The following is a 27,606-nucleotide window of genomic DNA, read 5'->3' as shown; positions in this document are numbered from 1 at the left end:
AAAACAACTTTTTTACTTTCATGAGAATCGAAATAGAAATAAAATTTGTGTACTTCACATCACACTCACCTCCATTTATGGAATTAAATCTGTTATTATTGTACTTGTTTTATTTTTCAAGCTTTTCTTAATTTGCATCAAGCCTACTTTTTCCTTCTATTTAATTCACCATTACCATTTGTCTCTCTATATGTATATAGTATAGTTTTTTTATTCATAGTCTAGCTTAATAGTTACAACAACCACATAATTTCTGCTATTATTTGCAAGAATTCTACAGAGTCTTTCAGTTGACCCAGCTAAGCAGAAATGCCCCTAAGCTCTCCAATTTTTCCCAACAATTTTTTTTTTCAAAAATATAATTATTTAAACTTTTAACTAGAATACAAAAAACCCAGTTACCTGGAAGCAATTTCAACTTTGATCTTTCAAGATTTCTATAAAAGAGTGAACTTTAAGAAGAATTACCAAAACCCCATCTGCCTGAAAGCAACTTTCACTTTGGGTGTTCAAGATTTCAATAAAAAAGTGATTTTTAAGAAGAATTCAAGAACCCCAGTTGCCCAAGAAGCAATTCTTACTGTGATTTTACAAGATTTAGCTATGAAGAAAGGATCTTTTGCTCCTAATCTTAAACTTTCTCTTCCTCCTCCTGATGAAGTTGCTCTCTCCAAATTCCTGTACTTACTTTATCTCTCTCTCTATATGTGTGTGTGTGTAAATGTCTTCAAGAATATTTATTTATGTTAAATTCATATGTACTATGTGTCTACTGACCTGAACTCTTGGATCCAGTTCTTGTATGTCTTATTTCTGTGTTTTATCTAGCTATGGTTATGTATTTTGATGAGATGTTTTTGGTATTTTGTTGTATAGGACTGAATCAGGAACATTTAAGGATGGAGATCTTCTGGTGAATAGAGATGGAGTTCGAATTGTTTCGCAGAGTGAAGTTGCAGCTGTACACTTTCTCTTTTGAATTACTTATGCTGTATTTGTTCAAGGAACTGTTGGTTTGATTTGATTGAATTGCTTTTATAGTTCTGTAGTCTGGCTTGGATTGGGTAGTAGGATGATCCCTTGCTGAGTTTACATGGGATTAAGAGTATACTATTCTCTAACTTGCCTTTGGAAGCTTGAAGTTTGAATTCGAATGTATAGCTGACCTTAGATAGGAGGGTATGGATGTTGCGGATTAGGGTAGAAGGTAAGTAGGTAATTGAGCTTTGACTCATTTTTCGACGGGTTTAAGCTTGGTGGGTGTTGGGGAACACCGTGTCTATTGTAGTATTAGCCTTATACATGTATTTTCTTGCCTTTGATGATATCTGTTGTTTATTGTGTTTCAGTTATCGCATTATTTCACCGGTGTTATTGTTTCTTTTCTTCAAATGCTTGTACTGCTTTCCTTAGTAATTGACATGTTTTCTATGCTGTTGTATTCACTTTTCCGTAAATACTTTTATTTGCTGCATTGAACCGAGTGTTTTTCGGAAACAAGTTCTCTACATCCATTAGGTAGGGGTAAGGTCCAGGTACACTCTAACTTCCCCATACTCAACTAATGGGATTACATAGGGTAGGTTGTTGTTGTTTGATTCAAATGTTTAGCTAACAAATCTAAATGCACAAAGAATTGAAATTTTTGAATGCTTATTCCTAGCCAGCTTATGAAGAATTTGAAATGGAAGCTAAATTGAAGATCTAGATATCTTGAGCTGCTTTTCTGCATCAGGATATTAAAGCTGTGATTAGGAACTCATCTTATATGAAGGGTCCAAATAGCAATTTAAGCATTTGAATCTAGAGCTAGACATATTTTTATATAAGCGATACTAATTAGTTGGGACTGACTCTTTGTTATATTAGTACGTTTACTTTAGGTCCAAAATTTGATAGGAGCCTTTTAGTCTTGTTAGAGATTTATATACGGAAATGTAGAGAACCTCTGGTTCTAGGGAAACTATTGTTTTAAATAATATCGGACTAAGACGGACTTAAATGGAGCGATAAGAGCAGTAGGGATTCACTGAGCTGATGCCAACTTGCTTGGAATTGAGGTGCAGTTGTTGTTTTAATCCATACCTGGACATTTTGTGTTCTTCATCTTCCTTTGTATCCACTTTCGCAATCCGTTGCTACTTTCATGGCGTCTTTACTCTGGCATTTGCAATTTTTTCTTTAGCCTTCAGTTATACAGCCATCAGACAACCAGTTATGCTTAGCTGATTTTGAAGCAGTTAAAGTTATTGGAAAGGGAAATGGTGGTATTGTGCGGCTGGTTCAGCATAAATGGACAGGGCAATTTTTCGCTCTCAAGGTATATTTGGCTTCCATCTCTATTCTGCTTATCTTGGTTGTTGGTTATTCCCTTGACTAGCAGTAGATTATTTACATATCAGTTTGATATATTTCAATAATTTGGTGTGATATACCTTTTAATAATGAAAGAAGACGAATTGAGGATTGGGACACAAATGCTTCCGTAGAGATGTTTCCTCCCTACTGTTCCGATTCCTGTCTTATAACTTGTACTATTTTTGGTAGCAATATGTTAACTATGTTGCTCGGACTCTTCAAATAAGTCATCGGGTGCGTGTTGGATCCTTCAAAAGTAGTGCATTTTTTGGAGGATCCGACACGGGTGCAACAACATTTTTGGAGAGTCTGTGCAACTTCGAATATGTATTACAGACTAGTGGTGTTGCAGTCTAATATGGCTGCCCTCCCACCCCCTACCCCTCCCCCAAAGTCTGAAGAGTTGACAGTATGGCAATTACAGACGGTTTCTGAATATTGAGGTTGCTATTTTACCCAATACTAGGGTGCTTTCAAGTCTCACCATTCTATTACACAAAGATCATATTGACTTGCTCTTTGCAATTCAGTGGGTGCCATAATTTTCAATTAGGGGGTTCAAAATATGAAAGTAAATACATGAAGAAGTCAAAGGGGGTTCAATATCACTATATATACATAAAAAGTAATTTTAACCATGTATAGTGTAATTTTCCACTGAAGGGGGTTTGGATCCTACCTGGCTCCAAACCTGTTTGCAATGCTGATGGAGGGGTTTGTCTATTGGACAATCTGTCGGCTGAAGTCAACATATGCTTTAATTGTCAGGCTCTTATTCACTTAAATATTTTTAAAACATGTTACCTGCAATCTCCACTACTCTAGTGATTAAACTATTTTTCAGCTTACTGTGTTCTTCGGGCTGCCTTAGGATATTTGTCTTCTAAATGAATAAATACATTAAGTTCCCCACATATGTCACTATTGTCTTATGTTACCAGATATACTTGTTTCCCTTCCTGACGAGCAGTTTTATATCATTCAGGTTATTCAGATGAATATTGACGAGTCCATGCGCAAACATATTGCTCAAGAACTGAGAATTAATCAGTCATCCCAGTGTCCATATGTTGTCATATGCTATCAGTCGTTCTTCGACAATGGTGCTATATCCTTAATTTTGGAGTATATGGATGGTGGTTCCTTAGCAGATTTTCTGAAAAAGGTCAAAACAATACCTGAACGATATCTTGCTGTTATCTGCAAGCAGGTAGCCAGTGAACAAATTGTATTCCACGAGAGAAGAATTTTTTCAAGTACTAATGTTTCAACCTTGTTCCTTCACCAATTAGGTTCTCAAAGGCTTGTGGTATCTTCATCATGAGAAGCATATTATTCACAGGGATTTGAAACCTTCGAATTTGCTAATCAATCACAGAGGTGATGTCAAAATCACAGACTTTGGTGTGAGTGCAGTACTGGCAAGCACATCTGGACTGGCTAATACCTTTGTTGGAACATACAACTATATGTCTGTGAGTATCTGTGACCTGTTTTTTTGTAAAAGCGAGTATAGAACTGCACTGCTAGGTAATTTTCACTCATAAATATCACAGAGAAAAATATATTCCTAGCATATTTTTCTGCAACTTCATCACTCCCTCCATTTCAATTTGTTTGTTTAGTCCGTTTAAAAAGAATGCCTCTTTCCTTTTTGGAAACTTCTTAATTCCAACTTTCCACGCGGCATGTCTAAGACCACAAGATTAAAGGACAATTTGGTACATTTGACATATCTTTAATTTAAGACCATGAGATTCAAAAATCTTCTTTACTTTCTTAAACTTCGTGTCAAGTCAACTAGACAAACAAATTGAAATAGAGGGAGTAGTAAAAAACCTCGAAGTTGCTGATGTTCTGTTGTCTGCTACAGCCAGAGAGAATTTCAGGAGGTGCCTATGATTACAAAAGCGACATTTGGAGCTTGGGTTTAGTCTTGCTCGAGTGTGCAACAGGTCATTTCCCATATACACCACCCGAGGGAGATGAAGGATGGGTCAACGTCTATGAACTTATGGAAACCATTGTTGACCAACCAGAACCTTGTGCACCTCCTGACCAATTTTCTCCACAATTCTGCTCATTCATATCTGCTTGGTAAGCGCTATAGTTATGTACCATCTGGAACTATTAATCCAATTGTCCTATGAGTGTCTGGTAGATGTGTTTTCTAGTTTGGAAGCTCACTACACAATAACTTGTTTCAGTGTCCAGAAGCACCAGAAGGACAGACTGTCGGCAAATGAACTCATGGTAGTGATAATCAACCTTTTTTGTCTTTCTCGAAGTTGCTTATTGATCAATTACTAATGTAGTGGCTATTTGGGATTCATGTAATACAGAGTCACCCTTTCATCACCATGTACGATGACCAGGATATCGATCTTGGATCTTACTTCACTTCCGCAGGACCTCCATTGGCAACACTTACTGAGCTATAATTGGTATGCTTGCTTAAGTCTTTGTTAAATGTACTCCTTTTGTAGCTTTTAGAAAGAACTAATTTAAGATAGAAACTTCTTGTGTGTTTATTTTTATAAGTATATATTCGAGTGTCTTTGGCGCAAATTATCTTCATCTTGGATCAGAGCCATTAGCATTATGTAATTGTCTGCGGCTCTTTTCTTTTGTCCTCAGATACCCAAGGGTTATTTGGTCACAGAGACCTTGCCTCTCGTTGCAACTCACTCAACCCTCTAGCTAGTTCCATTTTTCTTGTATGAGCAAGCTTGTATTCATTTCTATTTACGTACACATTTGCTTATAGTGAAGGTTGAAGAATATTAGGTTATTTATCTTCCTAATATCACTTTATTAATATCTGTGTCCTGGGTAGTTTCAAATTGTTAATAGCTGATACAGTTATCTCTGGCAGTAAATGAATATGTATACCAGCAAAATGGCTAGAAGGGATGGATTAGAAATGAATTCTTAAACTCCCTATTTCAAAAACTCCTTTGTTGCTTCTGGAATATTAAATGTGAAGCTGTTTCATTGTTCACAGTTTGGTTTAGCCTCTCAATGTTCTCTCATAAACCATATTTCGTTGATTGGACAAACTCCTTGCCTGTATCTGACTTTTGACAATATATCGTAAAACTAAGTGGTCATTTTTTTTTTTAGTAAAAACATTTGTTTGTGGAGGACACGTATTAGGGTAGTAGGTTAGCAGGTAGAAGAGTATGGTCTTGCTTATCCTTCCGTACTATTAGTCGTAGTTCATTACTCTTGTAGTTTCTTGTTCCTCGATTTCTGTTATTATCTGTTGCTTCCTATACTTCGATAGTTGTAGTTTTTGTTGTAGTTATTGATGCTTTGTCATGCTTTCTATAGTATTTTGCCATGACTTCTTCATTTCTGTTATTTCCTTTTCTGAACTGCTTAGATCTCTTTTTCATCGAGCCAAGGGTCTATCGGAAACAACCTCTCTACTCCCAGGTAGTTGTTGTTGTTTGTTAATCCCCTCTACTGGATTTTCTATTACCACTCGTATCTTACTTCAAAGTCATGATTTAACGTCCTCAACTGTTAATTGTACTTGTGCTCAATTTTTTTATTATTTGACTTCCCTTAAATATGTAACCAAAAGAGCTTCAGAATCTTTTCAACTGGTGTGATTTCAGCGATTACATTGTGACGAGCCTTGCTATGTATGTGCAGTCCTTTCGCCAACCAGATAATTTTTCCGATATAACAGCTCTATCCTATTGTCCAAAAGCATGATTCTTCTATGTGTGCCATTCTTGAAATTTAGTCTTGACTTCTTATTCTCACAGGTTTTCTACAATGTCTTGCAACTGATGGAATTTTGGTCAATTAGCTTTTCCAGTCGCAACGTTCCAAAAATTAGAAGCCTTTTAAGAAGGCATTGAGAATCAAAATGAAGCAGATGGAGCCATTGTTGTACTTTTCAAGCCTCTGGTAGGTAGCGTTGGGAGTGTATCTATGACATTTTCTACTATGTATGTGATTCAAATGGGAACAACTCTAGATATCCTTTTGATATGACTTATTTTTGACATTAATCCTTGGTGGTGCAAGTGTTTTTGGTTTACAATTTGACTTCTACCTTTTAGCACATGAAGTTGTTTATTATCAGTGTTGAACTGAGTGTAAAATTATTAAGCTCCCATTTCTCCTAATGAGATCAATTTAGAGACCTTTCAATGAATCAACTTTTCGAGGATCTATCAGGAACTACCTCTCTAATCCACAAAGGTAGGGGTAATATTTGTGTACATCCTATCCTCCCCAAACCTCACTTGTGGGGGATTACATTGGGTATTTTGTTGTCAATGAATTAACTTCGTTTTCTAGATTGAAGTTTTGCATGTCTAAAGAGTTACGGAAATTACAGGCCAAGTATTTCAAAACATGAAAAAGTTCTTGGAATCATAATGGTTATCATTATACTATCGGGAACAAGCTCTCTACCCCACAAAGCTAAGGGTAAGGTCTATGTAAATCCTACCCTCCTCAGATTCTACGTGTGGGATTATACCACTTGGTATGTTGTTGTTTCTGTAATGGTTATCGTTATGCTATACCCCATTAATATAAATGTAAGTAATATAGATATAGCTAATCCTGTATGGAACTGGCCTTCGTAAACTGGAAGGCTAAAAGTATGCAATATTTGCCTTTTTCTTTATCAGGCTAAGATACATTCACAATGTGACTAACTGGGAATATCCAGTAGTACATTTTCTCTTTGAACTTCCTTTGAGATTTCAATTTCCACAAATTATGTCGTAAAATGCATAATTTAATTCCTACAGAACTTACGACCGAGGCAAGCAAAAGTTGTCTAAATTGATGCCAAATGAATTAAGTCATAGATATACTGCACAACTTATCCCGCATAACTTAATTCCTACTGAACTTGTGTCAACCGAGGCAAAAGTTTTCTGAACTTATGCCGACCGAATCAGGTCATAGATAAGGGTACTTTGATGCACAAATTTCATTAAATGAGCAGTAGGGGTGAAAATTAAAGATCATCGTATTTAAGGACAAAAATTAAAGGCCACCCCAAAAGAGACGCAATTCGTGCAAAAACTTGCCATTTTTATCCAATCAAACGTTAGGCGTATCAAACAGTTCAGTCATGGTCCATCCATTCTAATCCAGCTCGCTCATTTGACACCTCTGGCTGTCGGAAAAAGATACAAAAACTGATTTAGAAGGAAGCAAACTATTTGATTTCCCCATTTTCTTGGTACAGCTGTGTGAATGTACAAAATCTGTGAATAAGAACTGAAAGGGTTCTAGACAGATATGATTAAAGGCCATTCTTAGCTCTTCCTATATGGGTAGTCAAGTTAAATGCTTAATGTTTGTATACACAATTTTCAAGTTTGAAAAAAGGAAAAAAAAAACTCCTATTGATAGCTGCAAGAAACCTACCCAGAGATCCTATATTGTCACTTTTACTGTTAAAGTGTTGTAAATAGCAATCTGCTTTTGTGGACAAAGGAGCAATGGTCGGAACTCGAATTGAACACTCAATGTTATTACCTCCAGAAAAAACCATAAAAATGGCATGTTGATCATTTAGTTTTATCGTAGAACTTGGATGCTCATCACAGAGTTACAGTATCTGCTGAAGCAGCGAGGACAAGCATTTCATTGTCATCGATTGAACACTTGCCTGAGAAATCCACTGCAGAATCACCTACAAGGATATAGTGGCGGTTAAAACCCTTTTATATACTTGCTAAGAGAGGAGAGAAATCAAAGTAGGGGCTCCAAACAGTTTAAGGGTAGCATTGGAGCAATGGTAAAGTTGTCACTAATGCTTGCATTAGGTTAGGCTGTCTACACTCTACACCCTTCCGGACCCTGCTAACATGGGATGGTTTATGCACCGGGCTGTCCTATACACAACTCATTCAAAAAACCAGCACATACAGAACATTATACATGAAAGATAACACAATCAGCAAGATACCAAAGTTTTCTGTTTCCAGCAAATACATACAATGTCAAGTTTGAGTGCAAGACCAATCATCCACAAGAAATTCAAGCTGGTACACAGAAATCTAATCAGGCTGCAAGCGGTTAAACGCTTATTCATGTCATATACGGTATACGCTTATGTCTTAAGTTCAATTAAGGCATTAAGACGTGCATTAACACATGTACAACAACAACATACTCCGTGTAATCCCACAAGTGGGGTCTCAGAGAGTGGAGTGTAGACTGAAAGGACCTTTGGGAGGTAGAGAGCTTGTTTCTGATAGACCCTCGATTCAAGGAATACATTGACACATGTGAGCATTATTAATCATTACCAGCCAAATTAGAGGTACTTCTGTCATATTAATGATATAGAAGCTCAGAATTCATTCAAGTGCTTATATACATTGTACATGTCACAAAATGCATAAGAATTAGCAGTGACTTAGAAGATGATAGAGCATTCAACATGAGCTCCATTCAAAAGAAGATGACAGAACTATTAGTCTGAGAGTATATGGAAGTCACCATACCTGAAGAATGTCTCAATCCCTTGACAGCCTCAAAATTCTTGTAGGTATAGCCAACAAAACTTAAATCTTCGGGAATCAGACGCTTCTGCCAAAGTAAATATTACAACAGAAAAGAGTTACTTAAGCATGACGTTATTGCTCAGATAGGACTCTATACTCATTGTAGCAAATGGAAACTCACCTTCCGATTGGGTCCTGAACTATTTTTTGCTGGTGCTTGATTTGCCTGCAGTGAGTTCCAATTGTACATCAGTTGCGAAAGAATTCTCAACCAAGTGTTGTTGGTAACAACAGTTAAACATGAATATCAAAATGATCATCCAAAACAAAGCTCAAGTATTAAATGAAAATAATAAATGCTAATTTTATCAGTTATTATCCAGAAAATGGTCCCTCAATTCTACTTTCCATTCTCATTTTGCTTTTAATTCTCCTCTTTACTTTTTCACTTCTTATGGGCTTTACTTTTTCATCTCCAACACTGTGATGCAAACATACTTTAGAGGAATTACTGTCCTGCATAGATGAAAATCTCATAGCAAGTTTGTAATCAAGTAGAAGATAAAGATACTAAAAACAAGTCATCACAGTCGTTGGTCATTGGTACCATAGGCTCATCTTTAGTAAAACGGCAGCCTGGTGCACAAAATATCCCGTCTAGGGAAGAGCCGCACCCCGAGGGGTGTGATGTAGGCTCATCTTTAGTGTCATCACGAAATTTCATCAGAAAAGGAGAGTAACACCGCTGAAATCCAAATCAAGACTCCGTGGATTGCGTGAAAGAAGGATACTCTATCAAAGAGTTTTAGAAATCGTTCTTGGTGGAAAACTATGTGTAAAGGATCTTGAATAAATTCACCAGTTCTTTCTACTCTGATTTCCTGGACAAAAGAAAGAGGCGCCTTCACTTTTGTTTTATCATGTGAATCTTTTGTATCTGGCAATTTGGGATCCCCATCTCCATGCCAATGCAAGATATGCTTCGGAGCAAACTAAATTAATATGAATCATATGGAAAATGATCTTCAGGGCATCAAAATTTCGATCTTGTCATGGTTGAATATAACCATATAAACTTTTAATAATCAAAACATAGGAGTTTAAGCCCTTTGTAGAAAGATAGCCACTAAAAATGATTCAGATCAATATGGCATTGTCATCAGAGAAAAAGGGATTAGCTAGCCCTGCCCTATCCCGGGAATATCCCTAATCCACCAAAAGAAAGAGGATTTAAGTAAGAAAATATTGATATCATGTTCCACCGCAGAGACGGATCTACGATTTGAAGTTTATGAGTTCCTACAACAATATAAAGTTAATATACAATTATAACTGAGTCCACAATCAAATATTTGTAGTTATTTAGTGGATTTTTAAATACATATATAGGGTTTAGGCAAAAGCTACTGAATCCCGTGAATCCATAGGTAACAGTCGGTATTCGTACTGTATTCCAGTAGAGATGAATATTAGGTACCAAAATAAACAGAGGTCATAAGATCACCAAGGTTAACTCTTGATCGCAAATACCACTAAGGTAGCTTGTGTAGTAGCGAAACATAGTGTCACGATTAAATTATGAAGATGAAAAATCACTTCTCACAAACATCCTCTAAAATTTGGAAAAGAAAACAGAAATGGGATAAGATATAAATGGTAATTTACCTCATCAAACTTCATGAAATTTTGAGTGTCAAGAGCATCATTGACTTCTGGCTTATATGCTGCCTCCATGTTATAAAGTTTATCCCACTTTATGTCTTTGAACCAGGGGTGAGCCTGATTATATTCATGAATAAAGCATAAGAATCTATAATTGATCAAAAAATAAGACTATCCTTGTAACACAAACCTTTATTTGCTCTGCTCCTCGACAACCAAGACGACTTTCAGCATCACAAAGCAACTTACAGATCAGGTCTTTCGCTTCAGGAGTTAATCTTGCTTCCTCTGGAAATTTAATGTGATTTCTCCAATGAACAATCTATAGAACCAGAACAAGTGTCAAAACATAGCATTTGAATCATGCTACATAAGCATCGTAACTGAACTGTCATAAGACGGAACAGTTGCACAAGCATTTCAAATTATTCACGAGATAATTTGATTGTTAACTAAACAAAAAGGGAAAATGGATATCAATGTTGAACAGGAGAAAGGAAATTTCCTTTCTAAAGTTTTAAATTTCGTAGTGCCTCTCTATCCCTATGAGGCAGAGGTAATGTCTGCGTACACTCTACCCTCCCCAAACCCCACCTGTAGGATTGCACCGGGTATGTTGCTGTTGTTGTTAATGCTACTGCTTAAAGAATTTGCACACACTTGTGTGGACCACTATACCTTTCTACATGTCGTTATCGGGTCTTCGGAGTAGAAAGGGGGATAACCAACGAGCATCTCATACATGATGGCGCCAAGTGACCACCTGAATGAAGCAAAGAAAAGAGGATAATGGATTAAAGTCTATTAACTTTACTTTGTCTATTCAAGGTGATCATACCTAAAAGAAAGAACATAAGTGAAACAGTCACGTTTAAACTTTGGAAAGTAAGGAAATCAAAAACTTTAAAACATCAGCCAATTAAAATCCACGTTCATCACAAATAAGAAAGCTAACCAATCACATTCCACTCCATAGCCTTTCTTCAGTAAAACCTCAGGAGCAATATAGTCAGGAGTGCCCACTGTTGAAAATGCCTGCCATAGCAACAGGTTATATTAAAGTTCCAGTAACTAAATCAACAAAAGATCATTTCTTGGAATAGTAAATGATATTTATAGTTCGTTTCCATTACTCATGTGAAGCTAGGCAGATACTGGTTGGCAGTCACATTTTGATAAAGTTCCGATGTCTCATTCAAAAAGCATAAGAGGTATCTGAAAATGAAGTTCTTAACTTGCTCACAGAGCCTTTGCAGGATAAATGAGTGAAGTAGACTTGTAACAAACTTGGCATGCATGACATTTACATTATACACCAGCTTTGGGCAGGGGGAGCTATTGGGTGAAAAAGTAGTCTCGTCTTTACAGTTATAGACCAACATCTGTTGCTTAAGAATATAAATAAGAGTACTACACAACACTAGTTATTCCCATTCTTAACAAAGTTCATCTAAGAACTTCAGTTTTGTCAGATGTCTCCACTGTGTAAAGATTTTTGTTTTAACAAAACTTCATACTTTTGAGAAGGAACGCCTCGGTGCTAAATTCAACAGAATCATGTACTGACTTTGCTAAAATTTCTCCGGTAAAGTATCAACTAGAGCTGCGTATCAACAAGGGCTCTTTTTAATTATAGCAATATTATTTATGCATTTTTTAGATCCATATGAATAAGCTTATCTAAAGCAGAAAATTCAATACGCCAGGTCCCAAAATTATGGAGATAAGTATGTTACTCTCCCGAAACAAATTGTTCTGGTACTATATATTACTCCCTCCATTTCAATTTGTTTTTCTTGCTTTCCTTTTTAGTCCGTTTCAAAAAAGAATGCATCTTTCCTTTTTTTTGGCAACTCTTTAATTTCATCTTTCTACATGACCTGTTTAAGACCACAAGATTAAAGGATATTTTGGTACATTTAATATATATTTAATTTAAGATTACAAGATTCAAAAGTCTTCTTTACTTTCTTAAATTTCGTGTCGAATCAAAACCAGACAAACAAATTGAAACGAAGGGAGTATTCTTCCAATTTTTAGTTTTTCTTCTCCATATCTATGATCCTTGAAAAATCAACCAAAATAAGGATTCTGGATTAAGTTAATAATTTATGAGATAAGCTGTGTTTCTGTTAATACTTAATAACGTTCTACTTACTAATTTTCTCCTGTTTATTTGCCAATGCTGCAGTTGTTCAAGGGAGCTATTCCACTTGTTAGCAGATCCCTTTTGCTCACCATCAATCACTTCATTTTCATTTATAGGAGATAAATTCGAACAGTCAAGGGGCTTGCATAGACCAAAATCAGACAGCCTCATGTGACCATTTTTGTCCAAAAGAAGATTGTCAGGTTTTATATCCCTGTACAAAACATTATGTAAAAGACATAAATCATTGAGATCATTTCAAATCTTTCGTAGAAGTCTCCAGTGTATACCATTACTCTTTACCAAATACAGATTAATAACTACCTGTGAATGTAGTTATGCTTATGAATAGACTCTATGGCCAAAACACTTTGAGCAATGTAAAATCTTGCGACTGTCTCAGTTAATGTCTCCTCCCTCATCAACAACGTCATCATATCACCACCAGGCAGATATTCCATTACTAGATACAAGTAGTCAGCATCTTGGAAAGAATAAAAAAGTTTTACAATAAAGTGGCTCGCTACTTCAGCAAGCAAATTCCTTTCGGCCCTAACATGTTCAACCTGTAATGTAAAGTGATGGTAAGAAAGACAATCAGATCACTTCTTAAAACGGAAAAATATAGCTTGTTCATTCATGCTCAAAACTGACATCTAAAGAACTTTAGTTGTTCTCAGAGGCTTTTATTGGTTAAGGTGGGGAAGGAAGATGGTACAGGGGGGAAGGAGTATAGAAGACGGAGTTTCATGTCTTCTCGTTGTTCCAGTTAGGGAATTATTTTGATAGAGAAAGAGGTTCAAGGTATTACATTTGCAAGGGAGAGAAATTCATGTTATGACATTAATGACTTGAAAGTTGGACGGGAAATACATAAATACTAATAGCAAAGTAGTAGGAATAAATCCTATTTAGAAAAGAAGATGGATAGCAATTGGCCCCTTAAGCAAGTTAGGAAGGATTTGGTCTCACCTGCCCTCTACTTAGCATTTCAGCCTTCTTCAATTTTTTCATTGCATATATATTTTTAGATACTTTATCCCGGCACAACCTGACCTGCAAAATAGATTTGCATAAAAAGCAGTAACTTATTATCAGGAGTCAGTGCTGGTAAACAGGAAACACATTCTGTGTGACCATGAGGTCATCGGTTTAAGCTGAGGAAACAACCTCTTGCAGAAATATAAGGTGAGGTTATGTACAATAGATGCAATAGCCAATATGGCACATCCCTCCCCAGACCCCGTGCATAGCTGGAATTTAATGCATCGGGCTGCCCTTAATGTCCAATAAAAGGAACAAAGAAATTTATCTTCGTGAGCACTACAGACGCCTTTGAAAGCAATTAAGATATTCAAACTTAGGGCACTCCAATGACAGAAATTATCATAACACGGAGCTACATAAGAATAGTGAGAGATACAAAAGTAAAAGCATCATGAGTGACTCCAATTATTAAATGTCTAAATAAATTTAAAAATCTAATGATGCATCTTGAGAAGGTAGAATATGATTATGGATTTTGCATGAGAATGGAAGAAATTCATTGGACATGCTCCTTCTGGTTAAGCATATGAAGCAGATGATCAATGAAAGGGATGACATAGAAACCAACTCTATAAAAGTTCAACTTATTTCATAGTACATAATTCAGACCTAAAGGTTGAACAGGCCAGATAACAAAAAACATAGGGGGGTGGGGGTGGGCTGGGGTGGTGGGACATAATACCTGAAGAATGAAATATTTTTCAATCTAAAGAGAGAATCTCAAACCTCTCCAAAAGCTCCTCTCCCAATGATTGTCAAAAGCTCAAAATCATCAACAGAAATCTTGTGACGCTTTAGTCGGATATACTCTGTCTCTTTTCTCTCCAATTCCTTTAGAAGGTTCATTTGTTCCTCCTTTGGTACACCAGAGCCTTCCAATTTCCTTTCTAGCAGTGAACGCCTACAGTTTATATACAATAATACATGAGGGGATACAGAAAAGAATTGTCAAAATTCCATCTAATATCACTCTCCTTCAGTGTGATTGGCTCAACTTATATGTATGTGAGCCTACAAAGTGCATTTAACATAACTCGGTCTGCAACAGTTTAGTTGAAGACAATTTTTTATTTCAAGATTTAGAGTCGTACAATTTGGAGGACAAGAGGTGCTCCATTACAATAACAACTAAGTAAACAAGATAAGACACTAGCTACATGCATTTCTCCGAGACCTTTGTTGATCAAAGGCAACCCCTAAGCATATGTTAGCCACTTAGCCTAGTCCTTATACAGAAAAATCATGACTTTACCCAACACTGGAGGAGATAGAAACTCTTAGCTCTAAAAGATTGACGCTCTCTTCAGTGATAGAGACCATAAAAGATCCTTGCTCTCTTATCCATCCTGACACACTACTATGAGGAGAAAGAAAAGTGCAGAAACCCTTTCCATTTCAGAAGTGGTGAAGTACAAAATCTTAACAACAACTAAGCTTCAATACCAAGCTAGTACGAGTTAATATTGAATCCTCACTATCCACTTCCTCCATTAGAACCCGTTTCATTCTAATATTCATTAGTTCGGGGTTCTCTAAAGGTTCTATTGACCTGCAAATATCTAACAGATAAAAAAAAAAGATCCTAGCTACACTGGACCTAATATAAGCACAATGTCATAAGCGAGCCTTAATCCCAACTACCTGTTGTCTCCTACATGGACCTTTTTCTTTCACTATGTCCTATGTTTTGCTAAATTGACAAGAATTTTGAGAGATTGTAGGTCCTTTCAAGACAAAGTAGGTCCATGTGATTTTAGATATATCGTGTCCGTGTTTACTACCTTCAATCATCAAGGTTGCTTGCTTTTATTTCTTGATAGAGAAAAGGAAATTTCAGGGGAGAAGCTTTCTAAAGACAAAAGGAGAGAGTGACTCTCTTGCTTGTCAGCTTAGAAATAGATTTTGTCTTGAAAATAAAGAAGAATTAGGAGTTACATTGTCTTTCAATCCAATCACATAAGTTTGCATATCCAAATGAATGTGTGTGTATATAACATGAAAATCCAAATACATTGATACCAACTACACATTCAACATAAAAACTTGTCTAGATAAAATGTTCCCATTCCAAAAATCATAAACGCGAAAATTCCAACAAATATTCTACATATAAATTCATGAATTGATAATTTTTATATTAGCTGTCAACTTACTACATTGGTACCAGCTACATTTCGCAGATATTACCCATTCAAAACTAAAGGTTGTCCAAATCACATGTTGCATTCCAAATAAATGTTGTATATGTACATCCACAAAACACGAAATCCAGAACAAATGCCTACACCAAAATTCCTCTAGCTGGACACCCATCACATTGGGACATGGAGCTACACCTTGCACACATTTCCAATTCAAAGTCTACAATTACCTAAAACTCGCACGTTGCTTCCCAAATAAACGTTGCATATATTCATATACACAAAACACAAAATCCGAAATAAACACCTAAATGAAAATTCAAAATCCTATCATTTTTACCCAGCCGTCAAACTCTCTGTGCCACATTGAGATGATCAAGCTACAGACTGCACACATTTCCAATTCAAAATCTAAAGTTACCTAACAATCACTTGTTGCATCCCAGGTAAATCCGAAATAAACGCCTAAACGAAAAATTCAAAATCCAATCATATTTACCAAGCTGTCAACCTATCTGTGCCACATTGAGATGATCAATCAAGCTACATATTACACAGATTTCCAATTCAAAATCTAAAGTTACCTAAAAATCACTTGTTACATCCCAAATAAATCCGAAATAAACACCTAAACAAAATATTCAAAATCCAATCATTTTACCAAACTGTCAACCTCTGTACCACATTGAGATGCTCGAGCTACACTTTGCACACATTTCCAATTCAAATTTAAAATTTGCATTTACATAATGATGAAAATTCATTATCCGATCATTTTTACCACATTGAAACGATCGAGCTACACTTTGCACACATTTCCAATTCAAATCCAAAATTTTCCAGAAAAAACCACAATCACATTTACATAATCCCGAAAATTTCAAAAATCATATAATTAGAAGAGAAAAAATACCTTTGTTTACGATCCTGGATTAGTTTCATATGCGATTTATAATGATCTTCGATCAATTTCTTCGCAGCAGCGACTCGTTCTAGAGTCAAACTAGAACCTAATTGCTCCTCCAATTCTTCCTCTTCCTCCTCTGTCAACGCTACCGTTCTATGTTGTTGTTGCTCTTCCTCCTCTCTGTTCTTCGCCATAATTTAATATCTTCGATCAATCGTCTTCCTATATCAGGGCGACGATTGAGCGAATCGGCGAAGATGAAGAAGAAGAAGGAGGAGAAATTCAATTATTAATTTTTTTCGATACGAAGATCGTTAAAAGGGAGAAATGAAGATAGAATTGGACGGAGGGAACTTTGAGAAGAAAAAAGAAGAAAAACAAAACAGAAAATGGGAGTGTTAAAAGAGGAAGGCTGTTAGTTTTTTTTTAAAAATTTTTAAATGGACTATAATTTTTGTTTATTGATGACGTGGCACTGTATTTTCGGCTGGGTCCCAGTTTGTAATTGTGGGTCCCGTTGTGTGGAGATGCCACGTCAGACTATGGAAACATTTTTGGCGGTAATCCTGAGGGGTTTCGAAAACATGCTAATATGTTCTAATGCTAATTTCTAGGGGGTAGGGATGGTAATGGGGTGGGGTTATGCGGGGTAGGTGGGATGCAGGTTGGGTTGAAGTGGATTTTTTTAAAATTAATACGGGTTGCGGGTATATATGATTTTATGTAGGTTTAAGCGTAATTTTAATTTTTTACATGTTATAAGAGTGATAGAACATTATTTATTAAGATAATTTATTTAAAGCTACTAAAATATTCAAGATAATGAATGAAATGGTTCAATAAAAATAATACAATTACTTACATGTTTTTCAATTGCCCTCTAAAAAATAAATTTTTAAGTCACTATCCTATTAAATTAATACGACTTAATGGAAAAAATGAATTTATTTTTATGAATTATATTTTTAGTATCAAACTTAACTAGAAAAAAGAAAATATTAAAAAAATTATGCAAGGCGGGATGGGCTAGATTGAAAATGAAAACAAACTGTTACGCGGGGCGGCGCAGATAGAAAATTTTGCGGGTTAGTTGGGATGAAATTTTGGAGACATTAGAATGAGTTGAAATAGAAATTGGGTTGGGTCTTGACCCGCCAAGTTTACTTTGGGTACAAATGGGCTTAAAATTGGGTTTGATAATGACCCGTTTAATTTCAATAATTTTAACATATTGTAATTTAACTTTTATAACCACAATTTGAATTTCAACTCAGGAATTTTTTTTAAAAAAAAGTTACAAATGGATAGATAAATCCTAAAAGATATAAAATAGATTGTAAATCATACCTTCAATATAGGAACATACATTACACCAATGCAAATAAAGAGTCTTAAAACATATTGAAATTGTAGATTAAATTGGGTTCAATTGAGGATTCTTTTAAAATGGGTTAATGCTTGAATAAGTTGAGATTGAACCCAATTTAAATAATCTTAAGCCCGCCCCTTAAAATTCTGAACGAATTGGACGAATAACATATAGTTGGGCTCATTTTTGACATCCCTTCTATCAAAATTATGTGTCGAAATTAGTAATAATGACCTTCAAATTCTTGAACAAATGAATAATAAAAGTTAAAATTCATATATGGAATTATTAAGATTAAGAGTAACTCAAAATACAAGTCATGATATTGTATACTTGGTGATTGAGAACACTGTGAGAATGAATATCATTTAAATTTTAACCATCCTTAATAAAAATAGTTAGATCAATAAATTTTAGATCATCGCCTTCTATTGATTTCTATATGTTAGTTTTATGTCTTCCAAAATTATCAATTATTCGCTATTTGAAATTAATTTTTATTTATGCGTGAATTGAATAATATTTAAATTATATCACTAACAAAGTTTTTTTTTTTTTTGATGAATAGATAAATTCATCAAAATATTTTAAATTCCAATTCTTTAGCAATTATTGTTCCTCGAGAATTTCATTCCCCAACTAATTTAAATACCAAATTGATTTTTTAAAAATACCCATGAACTTTCCCAACTAATGTTGAACCAACCCTTACAGCTTTGGTGAAGTCATCTTTTTAATTACCATTTTGAATAATTTCACGTAAAAAAAAAAATCAAAAAATTTCAACCTACATATGATGAAACTTTAATTTTGAGTTATGTAAAATGAAGGATTGTCTTGTGCAATATTGCGATATAGATGAGAAATAGATGGATGTTATGATAAATGAGAATGTTATAAATGGATGTTAATTGTTATGATCACGACGATCCGTGAAAAAAAAGTACTCTTCAGGTTGGGAATTATTGAGTTTGGATGAAAAAAGTATTTATATGGTTTATGATTTATTAGTTGAGAAAATGTCTAAATTTTCTTTTGAACTATATGAAAATATCAAATTTACTTCTGAATTATATATTAATGATGTAGATTAATTTTCATTAGTTAATCGTTAATCAATAAGACTAATTCTAACCATACTATAGTAATTAAATTTGTCTGTACATTCAAATGACGGAAGCTTAACACATAATGATATCACATATATCACAATTAAGGATTATCTTTTATATAGAGGATAAATTTAAACCTTCTCTCTTCATGTCATTATCTTTGCCGTCAATCACTCTTTCTTCCTCATTTACCCTTATATAATTAGACATTTTGTATTAAACAAATATTTTATGTTCATATTCAAATTGTTTAGTGCATTTCTATTGCTGGTAAAGATTATGGTGGAGCGATAAGAGAGAAAAAGTGAAAGGAGAGGGGAAGAGAAGATACTCCCTTTGTCTCAATTTATGTGATTTACTTTTCCTTTTAGTCAGTCTAAAAAAGAATGACACATTTTTATATTAAGTAAATATTTAGCTATAAAAGTCTATTTTACCCTTAATGAAATGATTACAGCCACACAAATTTTTATTATTCATTTTGGACCACAAATTTTAAAAGTCTTCATTTCTTTCTTAAACTCTGTGCTGAGTCAAACTACCTCATATAAAATGGGACGGAGGAAGTAATATATAGTGAAAGTGATATCGACAATGATAGTAGAGAGAGACAAGTAGGAAGAAGGAAGAAAAGATGATTGATGATAGAAGTAGTAGCGGGGAGAGCGAAAGGAGGAACCAATTTTTTTTTTAAAAAAAAAGAACTCAAAATTAGAAAGAATAGCTAAATTTGTCCATAAACTATGTGAAATGTTCAAATTTGCCTCTAGCTAGATTATTAAAAAGGTTCAATTTTTTCCTCTGTTTCTTTTAAAAGAGTCAAGTATTGTAAACACTTCTAAATTTGGCATGAATTATCAGTTTTATCACTGAATTATTGACAACCTTAAAAACACTTATTTACTTGACTAACTCAACTTAAATACACCCCTAATCTTGTAAGTAAAAAACACCCTTAAATTCTCGTCAAGTTTAGAAGTGTTTTCAACACTTCTCTCGGCTTTTTATTAAGAGTCACATACTCCTACAAAAATTTGAGATCATTGTTATGCCATGTGACAGATCAGGGTGTACCTAGTTAAGTAGATGAGTGTTTTAAGACTGTCAATAGTTTGAGAATGAAATAAATAATTCACATTAAATTCATGGGTATTTTTAGTACTTCTCTCTTTAAAAAATTAATCTTAACTATGAACATGTGACATCACTGAATGCTAAACTTATATCATTTAAAAATAGGGAAAATGCATAAGTACCCCCTCTACCTATTCCCGAAATCTCAGAGACACACTTATACTATACTAAGGTCCTATTACCCCCTGAACTTATTTTATAAATAATTTTCTACCCCTTTTCAAGCTATCTGGTTGATAGTGCCACGTAGGCCGAGAAGAGGTAGAAAATTATTTATAAAATAAGTTTGGAAGGTAATAGGACCTTAATATAGTATAAGTGTGTCTTTAAAATTTCGGACGTAGGTTAAGGAATACTTATGCATTTTCCCTTAAAAATAAAATCAAACTTAGCTTGTTTTAATAATGACAAAGACTTATTTGACTTCAACTATTAATCGAGGATAAATCTATTCCATTTCACATGATCCAATAGCAAATTTAAGTTTTTTTACCTTTTTACTAGAAGGAATATTTTTGGTCTATGTGCTTGGGAGTTGAGACCATCTACAAGGTACTAAAACGAGGCAGTCAAATGACAATTGGAATCATTAAAATTATCTCTTTGACTGTCAAAAACAGTTGGTATTTTTTTGGATTATTATCAATTCTAGTCAACTTCAACCAAAAAATACATCTGTCAGTGTATTCTAAGTCCAACAAATTATTGAGGAAAAAGACAATACTATTTGTTATATATCATCATGATGCAAGCATTACATGTGAAAAAAAATAGACTACCAATTGTTCCACATAAAAGAAGTTGACCATTATTCTTAAAATGAAATATTTTTTTACATTAATCAATGTATTTTTGTTAGTTATAGAAATTATCTACCTATATTATTGTTTATTGTTGTAAGTCAAAGGCATAATGTGCCTCAATTCGTCTTTCATGGGTAACCAACGTTGATGTGGCACATAAAAAGGTGTTTAGATGATCAGTATTCAACTGATATATTGAATGGGAGTTGAGATTCATTAATATACATCTTCGAAAATGGAGTGTGAAGTTGTTAGTTGAGATCAAGTTAAGATGCATATATGTGTATTATGTCTAAGTTAAACTTGTATATTTTATTATATCAAGTAGAGGCCAAGTTAAAGTATACATGAAAAATCAGACATGTTGACCAATCATTAGTTGATCATATTTTTGTCCAAGGGAGTTGATTGGTACCTTTTAGTTAGTATTGTAAGTTGAATTTCTTTAATTTCTTTGTATCTGTTTACTTATTTATATTTTAAATTTTCTTATTGAAAATTTCGATTGTGTTTTTATTCACCACTCACAAGTAATTACCTTATAATTGCATAAAGTCAGAGGTAGTATTTTCCACAAGCCATGCAGTCAACAATTGTTGATTGCATGTGTCATTTCCTATCTAAAATCCAAATAAAAGTAAACTTAAAGTAGAAGCAAGTCAACCTCATTTGCTCCCCTAGTTCCTTTATGGACCCTTAGGCTATTAATGAGGTCAATGAAAATGCTAAAGTAATAACTAACAAGATCAATTTGAAAAGTTAGTAGAGTTCAATAAATAGTTACATAAATGCAAAACTTTGTACACATGATGATGTCACAATTCTACTAGCACTTGAGTTTCATTTAAGATTATGCTCATTAGCATTGACGAGAGAGTGTCAGATCCTCCAAAAAAGTTCATTTTCAGAAGATTCAATATAGATGTGGCAACATTTTAGGAGAGTCAGAGCAATATACATCAACATATCTAATGTAATTCCACTAGTGAAGTCTGAAGAGAGTGATGCATGTAGTCTTACCCCTACCTTTGAGAAGATAGAGAGGTTGTTTCAAATAGATCCTCATCAGCTCAAGAAGTATGAAAATAAAATACAGTAGTGAAGAAATCATGCTAAGACAAAGAAGAAAAGAACCGTGACAACAACAAATAATACAACAATTGAACCAAAGTAAATAGAGAAGTAGTAATAATAACAAGGAGGAAAACTTCCAAATTTTTTTGCTAAATTTCTTTGATAAAGTATTGAGTCCAATTCATAATGTCCTAAACAATATGCAAAACTTGAAATGGAAAAGCAAATCTTCTATGAAGATTTATAGTAACTTATTCTATAACATGACTTCAATAAACCATGTAAAGAATTACCCCCAAAATCAAACCTAATATTCAACCTCTAAAACATGTAAACTAAATCTTGAATTTCCATATTCATCATAGGAAACTAGTCCCTGAGTAATTATGATGTAATAGCTTGTGAGCAATCTGATCTCTTACTTTCATAGCATTCATTGATCTCACAACAATTTCCGGAACCATTTCATCATCAACCAAATCGAACCTCAATTCTTGACGTAATTCTTCACCTCTCATTTCACAAATATTGTGAAGTGTACAACAAGCCCCAAGAACAACAGGCAAATCTTGAAGTTTCACTTCTGTTCTTTTCTTTAAACAACTCCATCTTGCTTTCAATCTCATAAATGCTTCTTTAGCAACTTTTTGAACATCATTCACTTTCTCATTAAACGCATGTTGTGTCCAAGTAACATTCTGATGAGTAAATGGAACTAAAATCCAATCCGTTAATGGAAATCCTGAGCTCCCAACAATGTAAGTACCATTCAAGTTTCCTCTGTTTGCTCTTTCGTAAAGTATGGATTTTTCCAAGACTTGATCATCTGTCATTGAACCAGGCCATCCTATACAAACATCTGTGAAAATCCCCTTAGGATCAACAACCCCTTGTACTGTAACTGAATAAGATGTCTTCTGATTCCTCTCAGTATGCCTTTTGTTGAAGTAACTCGCGACACTTTCCTTAGGCGCGATAATTGGTACATGTGTTGTGTACATTGATCCACCTACATTTTGTATCCCTGAAAGGATTTCAAACTCATGTTTAATTTCCTCCATCTTAATCTCATCAGGCCATTGTATGAATTTCGCCATCAACACACCTCTTATAGCTGTGCATACCTCGAGCACGAGCTTATGACAAGTAGATATACCTAACCCAAATCGCCTAGACACTTCACGGAGTGGCTCCCCTGTAGCCAATCTCCAAATGCATACAGCTACACGCTGACGAACAGGTATCGCCATACGTAGCATTGTGTCTTTTTTTGTCACTACTGATTCTAATTCAGAACATACAAAATCAAACGTAGCTTTGCCCATATGAAAAGCTTTCTTGAATTCCTCTTCAGGGAAATCAGGATGGTTACATTGCTCCCACCATGCATTTGATCTGTTTTTCACCCATAATCTCCTCTGCTGTAAAGGCTGCTGAGAAAAACCAGAACCAGAGCCAGAACCAACCTCAACTACATCCTCTTCCTTCTCAGCGGCATTTTCACGAACACGTTTGGTGCCAGATACAACACCATGATCCTTCATTTCAAGATCAACTTTTTGGTTCTTGAAATCAAAAAGGGTGTGATTTTCAACTGATTTTGATTCTGGGTGCGTTTCGTTTTCGACACCCAGAAATTTATTCAGGATTTCCTCAACTGGGTTGTGATCAAAATCGTTGATTTTTATTTTTTTCGACATGGATTGATGATGATCAGAAGATGGAGAAAGAAAGTTGAGTTCTTGAAAAAAGTTTAGAGAATTGAAATCTTCTTGTGATGGAAATGAGAAAGAAGAAGTGATTTCCATTCAAATAAATGAAACTTTTTTTCTTCTTTTAATATTTTTCAGGTGTGAAAGTATTTGAAGATTTTGTCAAAAGTATGAAAGAAGAAAAGTGTGTGAACACAGAAGAAGTAATGAATTGAGGAAAATCAAAAATGGAGTTTTTGAATATATAGAGAATTTTAATACACGCGGTGAAAGGAAGGGGTGGGTGGGGTAGGGTGGGATGGGGTGGGGGTAAGGAACTTACGCGGTGAAGGAAGATTCTGGGGGGGGGGGGGGGGGTAAGTGGACGGTGGATTAAGTGAGTTTTGAGATAATTGTATTTTTGGTATATGAGTTATCTTATGGTTTAATAATAATAACAATATACTTGATATGATTTTATAAATGAAATTTAGGAGAATAGAGAGGGTAAAATGTATGTAGATCAGTTTTCGATAGATATTCAATTCAAAAGAGAAGTACATGTGAAAAAAGATGGTAAGAAAGGAGAGAACAAAATAGCAATTGACTAATAACATGTAGTAACACGTGATAATCGAATACTACTACTAAGAGGAGAAGTCAGTTTCAATTAAGATAGAATGTTAGTAGGTGGTTGAGTGTTGTCGATTTGTCGTTTTCAATGAGTTTCAAGTTAGAAAGAGTGATTGTCATGAATAATTTTTCACGTGAATTTAGTTAAATATATATATCTCTAAATATACTTCAACTATCAAATATTTTTTTTAAATTTTTATTTAGATACTACTTTACTCAAATATTACATTTTTATGTCCAAACGTTTACCTAATTTTCAATTAACTAAAAGTGTATTTTTTACATTCATAAAGTAAATATGTGATATTAAGATTATTTTAAAAAATTCCATTATCTTAAAAATTATTGAGTGACATAAAACATAATATTTACATCAGTAATTGAATGATTTAACACTAAATAAATCATTAGTGAAGTTTTACAATCTAGTCTCTCGATATTCTCAACATAAGGTCTGCATACATACTATTCCTCTCTATCCCACCTATAGAATTACACTGAGTTTATTGTTATCGTAAATGTGCATATTAATTAATTAAAAACTAAATATACTTAACCAAAGAGGCCAAAATTATATTATATATATCTTTGAGGGACTAAAATGCTAATTTTAAGTGAAGGCTTTAATATTAAAATCTTAATACGCGGTTGGGAAGAATAAAAAGCGATAGAATGCCACGTTTCGAAAATGGGAAAATGGATTAAGTTAAGCAAACTTGATAGTAATTGATATGGAAAATTATTAACACTATGAAACTTTTGTAAAATAAATAGAAAATTTAATTTAAAGAAAACTTTAAATCTCATGTGTTTGGATAAATATTTTGGTTAAAATTAAAAAAGGAAAATAGAAATTAAAGTTGAAATAACATTTGTATTTGATACGAAGGAAACTATTTTCTTGAGCAATAAGTGATTTTTTAATTTATTTTTTAAATGTATAGTAAGAGTAAAAAGATAGTATTATATTTTTATAGTAAATAATACTTGTACATTTTTTTAAATTGTTTGTTCTGGATATTTAAGAGGTAGATATTTTTCTGAAAAGACAGCTAGAGAAAGGATGTAATTTGAATAACATCTTTTCACCGTGAATAAGTTATGACTTTTCTGATAAGACATAATAACTATGTTCACACTATGATTTGTTGGTTATAAATACTTGTCCGTTTCTTCGGATTGAGAGAATGCACTTTTAACACCTTTTTACTTTGAACAGATTATGACTTCTCTGATAAAGCACAATAACACCTTTTTACTTTGAACAGATATAAAACTTCTCTGATAAAGCACAATAACACATGTTCACACTAAGCCTTATTGGATATAAATACACATTCGCTTCCTCGGATTTTTACTTATGAAACATCTAAAATACTCTCTTTCTTCTACATACTACTTTTTGCATTAAACAATAAGTTTTAAGTGTGATTTGACTTGTCTTTTGAGTTTGTTGAACATTGGTGTTTGAATTACCGCTATATATGTGATGAAAATCCACTCTATTTTGGGAGAAAATAATCCTATACTTCAAATACTGAAAGAGAATTAAGGTCTTTAAGAACACACTATGAATTCTGAGCTCAAATTAATTTTGTTTTCTTCTACATTTATGTATTTACTTAGTTTTTGTTTTCAATGTATATTGTCAAACACAAGAAATTCTAACAATTTGTATATATATTTCGCTTAATCATGATTGATTTATATGTATTTTCATCTTTTAAAATCATTTAATCATGTTAAATAACTTGCAAATAACGCCCGGTGGTAATCCCCATTAACTTTTTACACCAAAAAGGAGTAAAAACACATTAACATTGGATTAAATAGTTTAAAAGTGATTTATATCTCAACATTTCTTCTTGTTAATTACCAAAGTATTGTTCTTCCTTCTTGTAAGATGTGCGCCAAGTTTTTAAAGAAATTATTGACCGATTAAACAATTGATTGTCTTTTGCACGCCTCCCTTACTTTTGGGAGGTGTAAGCCCCATAAAAATTGTTTACGTGAAACTAGTAGGTAATGAAGGTTAGAATTCTAGCCTATTCAGAGTAGTATCTCACTTATGACTCGAGCCCCCCTCGAAAGTAGGCCTTCTTCACCTTACACTTAATCGACAAGTGAAGGGGTACGTCGAAAGCCACCTAAGAAATAGTGAAGTTTCAAAATAGGGTCTTCCCGTCCAAGTGCAGGTAGTGGTGTAGCCACATAGAGCGAAGGGTGATCAGTTGACCCTTCTCATTCAGAAATATTATAAAGTATGTAGAAAATTATACTATATATTCAAGTCAAATTACTTTTTATGCACATTAAATCTTGAACACCCTTAGTGGAATTTTTGGCTTCGCCATTTTCGGGATATGCTCCATGGATAGTGAAATCTTGAACGACTTTCTACTATTATCCTTACAGAATAGAATATACTTCAGACTTGTCTATAATAACAATATACCAGTGTAATCCCACAAATGGGGTATGGGAAAGGTAGAGTGAATGCAAAGCTTACCCCTACGTTAGGAAGTAGAGAGATTGTTTCCGACAGACCCTTGGGTCAAGGAAAAACTATTCAAAGTCATTCGGAAAAGAAATGAAAGAAGTGGAGACGGCAAAATACTATAGAGGGCATGACAAAGCAATCTTAAAAAAAGGAGCAATAACTACAACAAAATACTACAATAATCGCAATACAATAAACAACAAATAGTAACAAAAATTCAAGGACAAGAAACTTCAACTAACTAGTTAGTATGGAAAAACGAATCATCGCTCAACCATCTACTAACCTTCTACCATAATTCATTTCCTCCTATCTAAGGTCATGTCCACAATAAGCTGAAATTGTGTCATGTCACGTCAGATAACCTCTCGTCAATACTTCAGACTCGACTACCACAAGAAATCATGAATCAGAATGTATGGTCTCACTCTCAGAATTATGTTACATTTTATACACATTTCTACTGGTTTCCTACAATCAGGAGCTATACAATACTTCAAAAGATTTACAGTTGCTAATGTACACTCGGGTA

At 34.1% G+C, this 27,606-nt stretch overlaps 3 protein-coding genes across 3 annotated transcripts; 1 reads left to right on the top strand and 2 right to left on the bottom strand.

Moving 5' to 3' along the window:
- The first annotated feature begins 229 nt into the window (after nt 1-229).
- LOC125862081 (mitogen-activated protein kinase kinase 2-like) lies at nt 230-6,512 on the top strand. Its single transcript, XM_049542069.1, has 9 exons — nt 230-680; nt 877-961; nt 2,186-2,320; nt 3,344-3,568; nt 3,651-3,833; nt 4,232-4,455; nt 4,566-4,611; nt 4,701-4,802; nt 6,135-6,512. The coding sequence occupies exons 1-8, from the start codon at nt 604-606 to the stop codon at nt 4,797-4,799; spliced, it is 1,074 nt and encodes a 357-aa protein (XP_049398026.1). The 5' UTR covers nt 230-603; the 3' UTR covers nt 4,800-4,802; nt 6,135-6,512.
- Nucleotides 6,513-7,536: 1,024 nt separating this feature from the next.
- Nucleotides 7,537-17,104, bottom strand: LOC125862998 (uncharacterized). The gene is made up of 12 exons (XM_049543136.1): nt 16,762-17,104; nt 14,434-14,608; nt 13,633-13,716; nt 12,985-13,226; nt 12,670-12,874; nt 11,467-11,546; nt 11,190-11,274; nt 10,702-10,833; nt 10,515-10,628; nt 9,031-9,075; nt 8,850-8,934; nt 7,537-8,032 (listed from the first exon to the last, which is right to left on the bottom strand). The coding sequence occupies exons 1-12, from the start codon at nt 16,947-16,949 to the stop codon at nt 7,941-7,943; spliced, it is 1,527 nt and encodes a 508-aa protein (XP_049399093.1). The 5' UTR covers nt 16,950-17,104; the 3' UTR covers nt 7,537-7,940.
- A 5,327-nt stretch (nt 17,105-22,431) lies between these two features.
- On the bottom strand, nt 22,432-24,168 carry LOC125863058 (protein ALP1-like). Its single transcript, XM_049543199.1, has one exon. It carries the CDS (start codon nt 24,053-24,055, stop codon nt 22,607-22,609), a length of 1,449 nt encoding a protein of 482 aa, XP_049399156.1. The 5' UTR covers nt 24,056-24,168; the 3' UTR covers nt 22,432-22,606.
- Nucleotides 24,169-27,606: the final 3,438 nt, after the last annotated feature.

This window comes from Solanum stenotomum, chromosome 4 (genome assembly GCF_019186545.1).
Source record: "Solanum stenotomum isolate F172 chromosome 4, ASM1918654v1, whole genome shotgun sequence".
In the NCBI taxonomy this organism is placed as follows: Eukaryota; Viridiplantae; Streptophyta; class Magnoliopsida; order Solanales; family Solanaceae; genus Solanum; species Solanum stenotomum.
The sequence above is the reverse complement of the archived record's forward strand: the minus strand, read 5'-3'. Positions and strand labels throughout refer to the sequence as shown.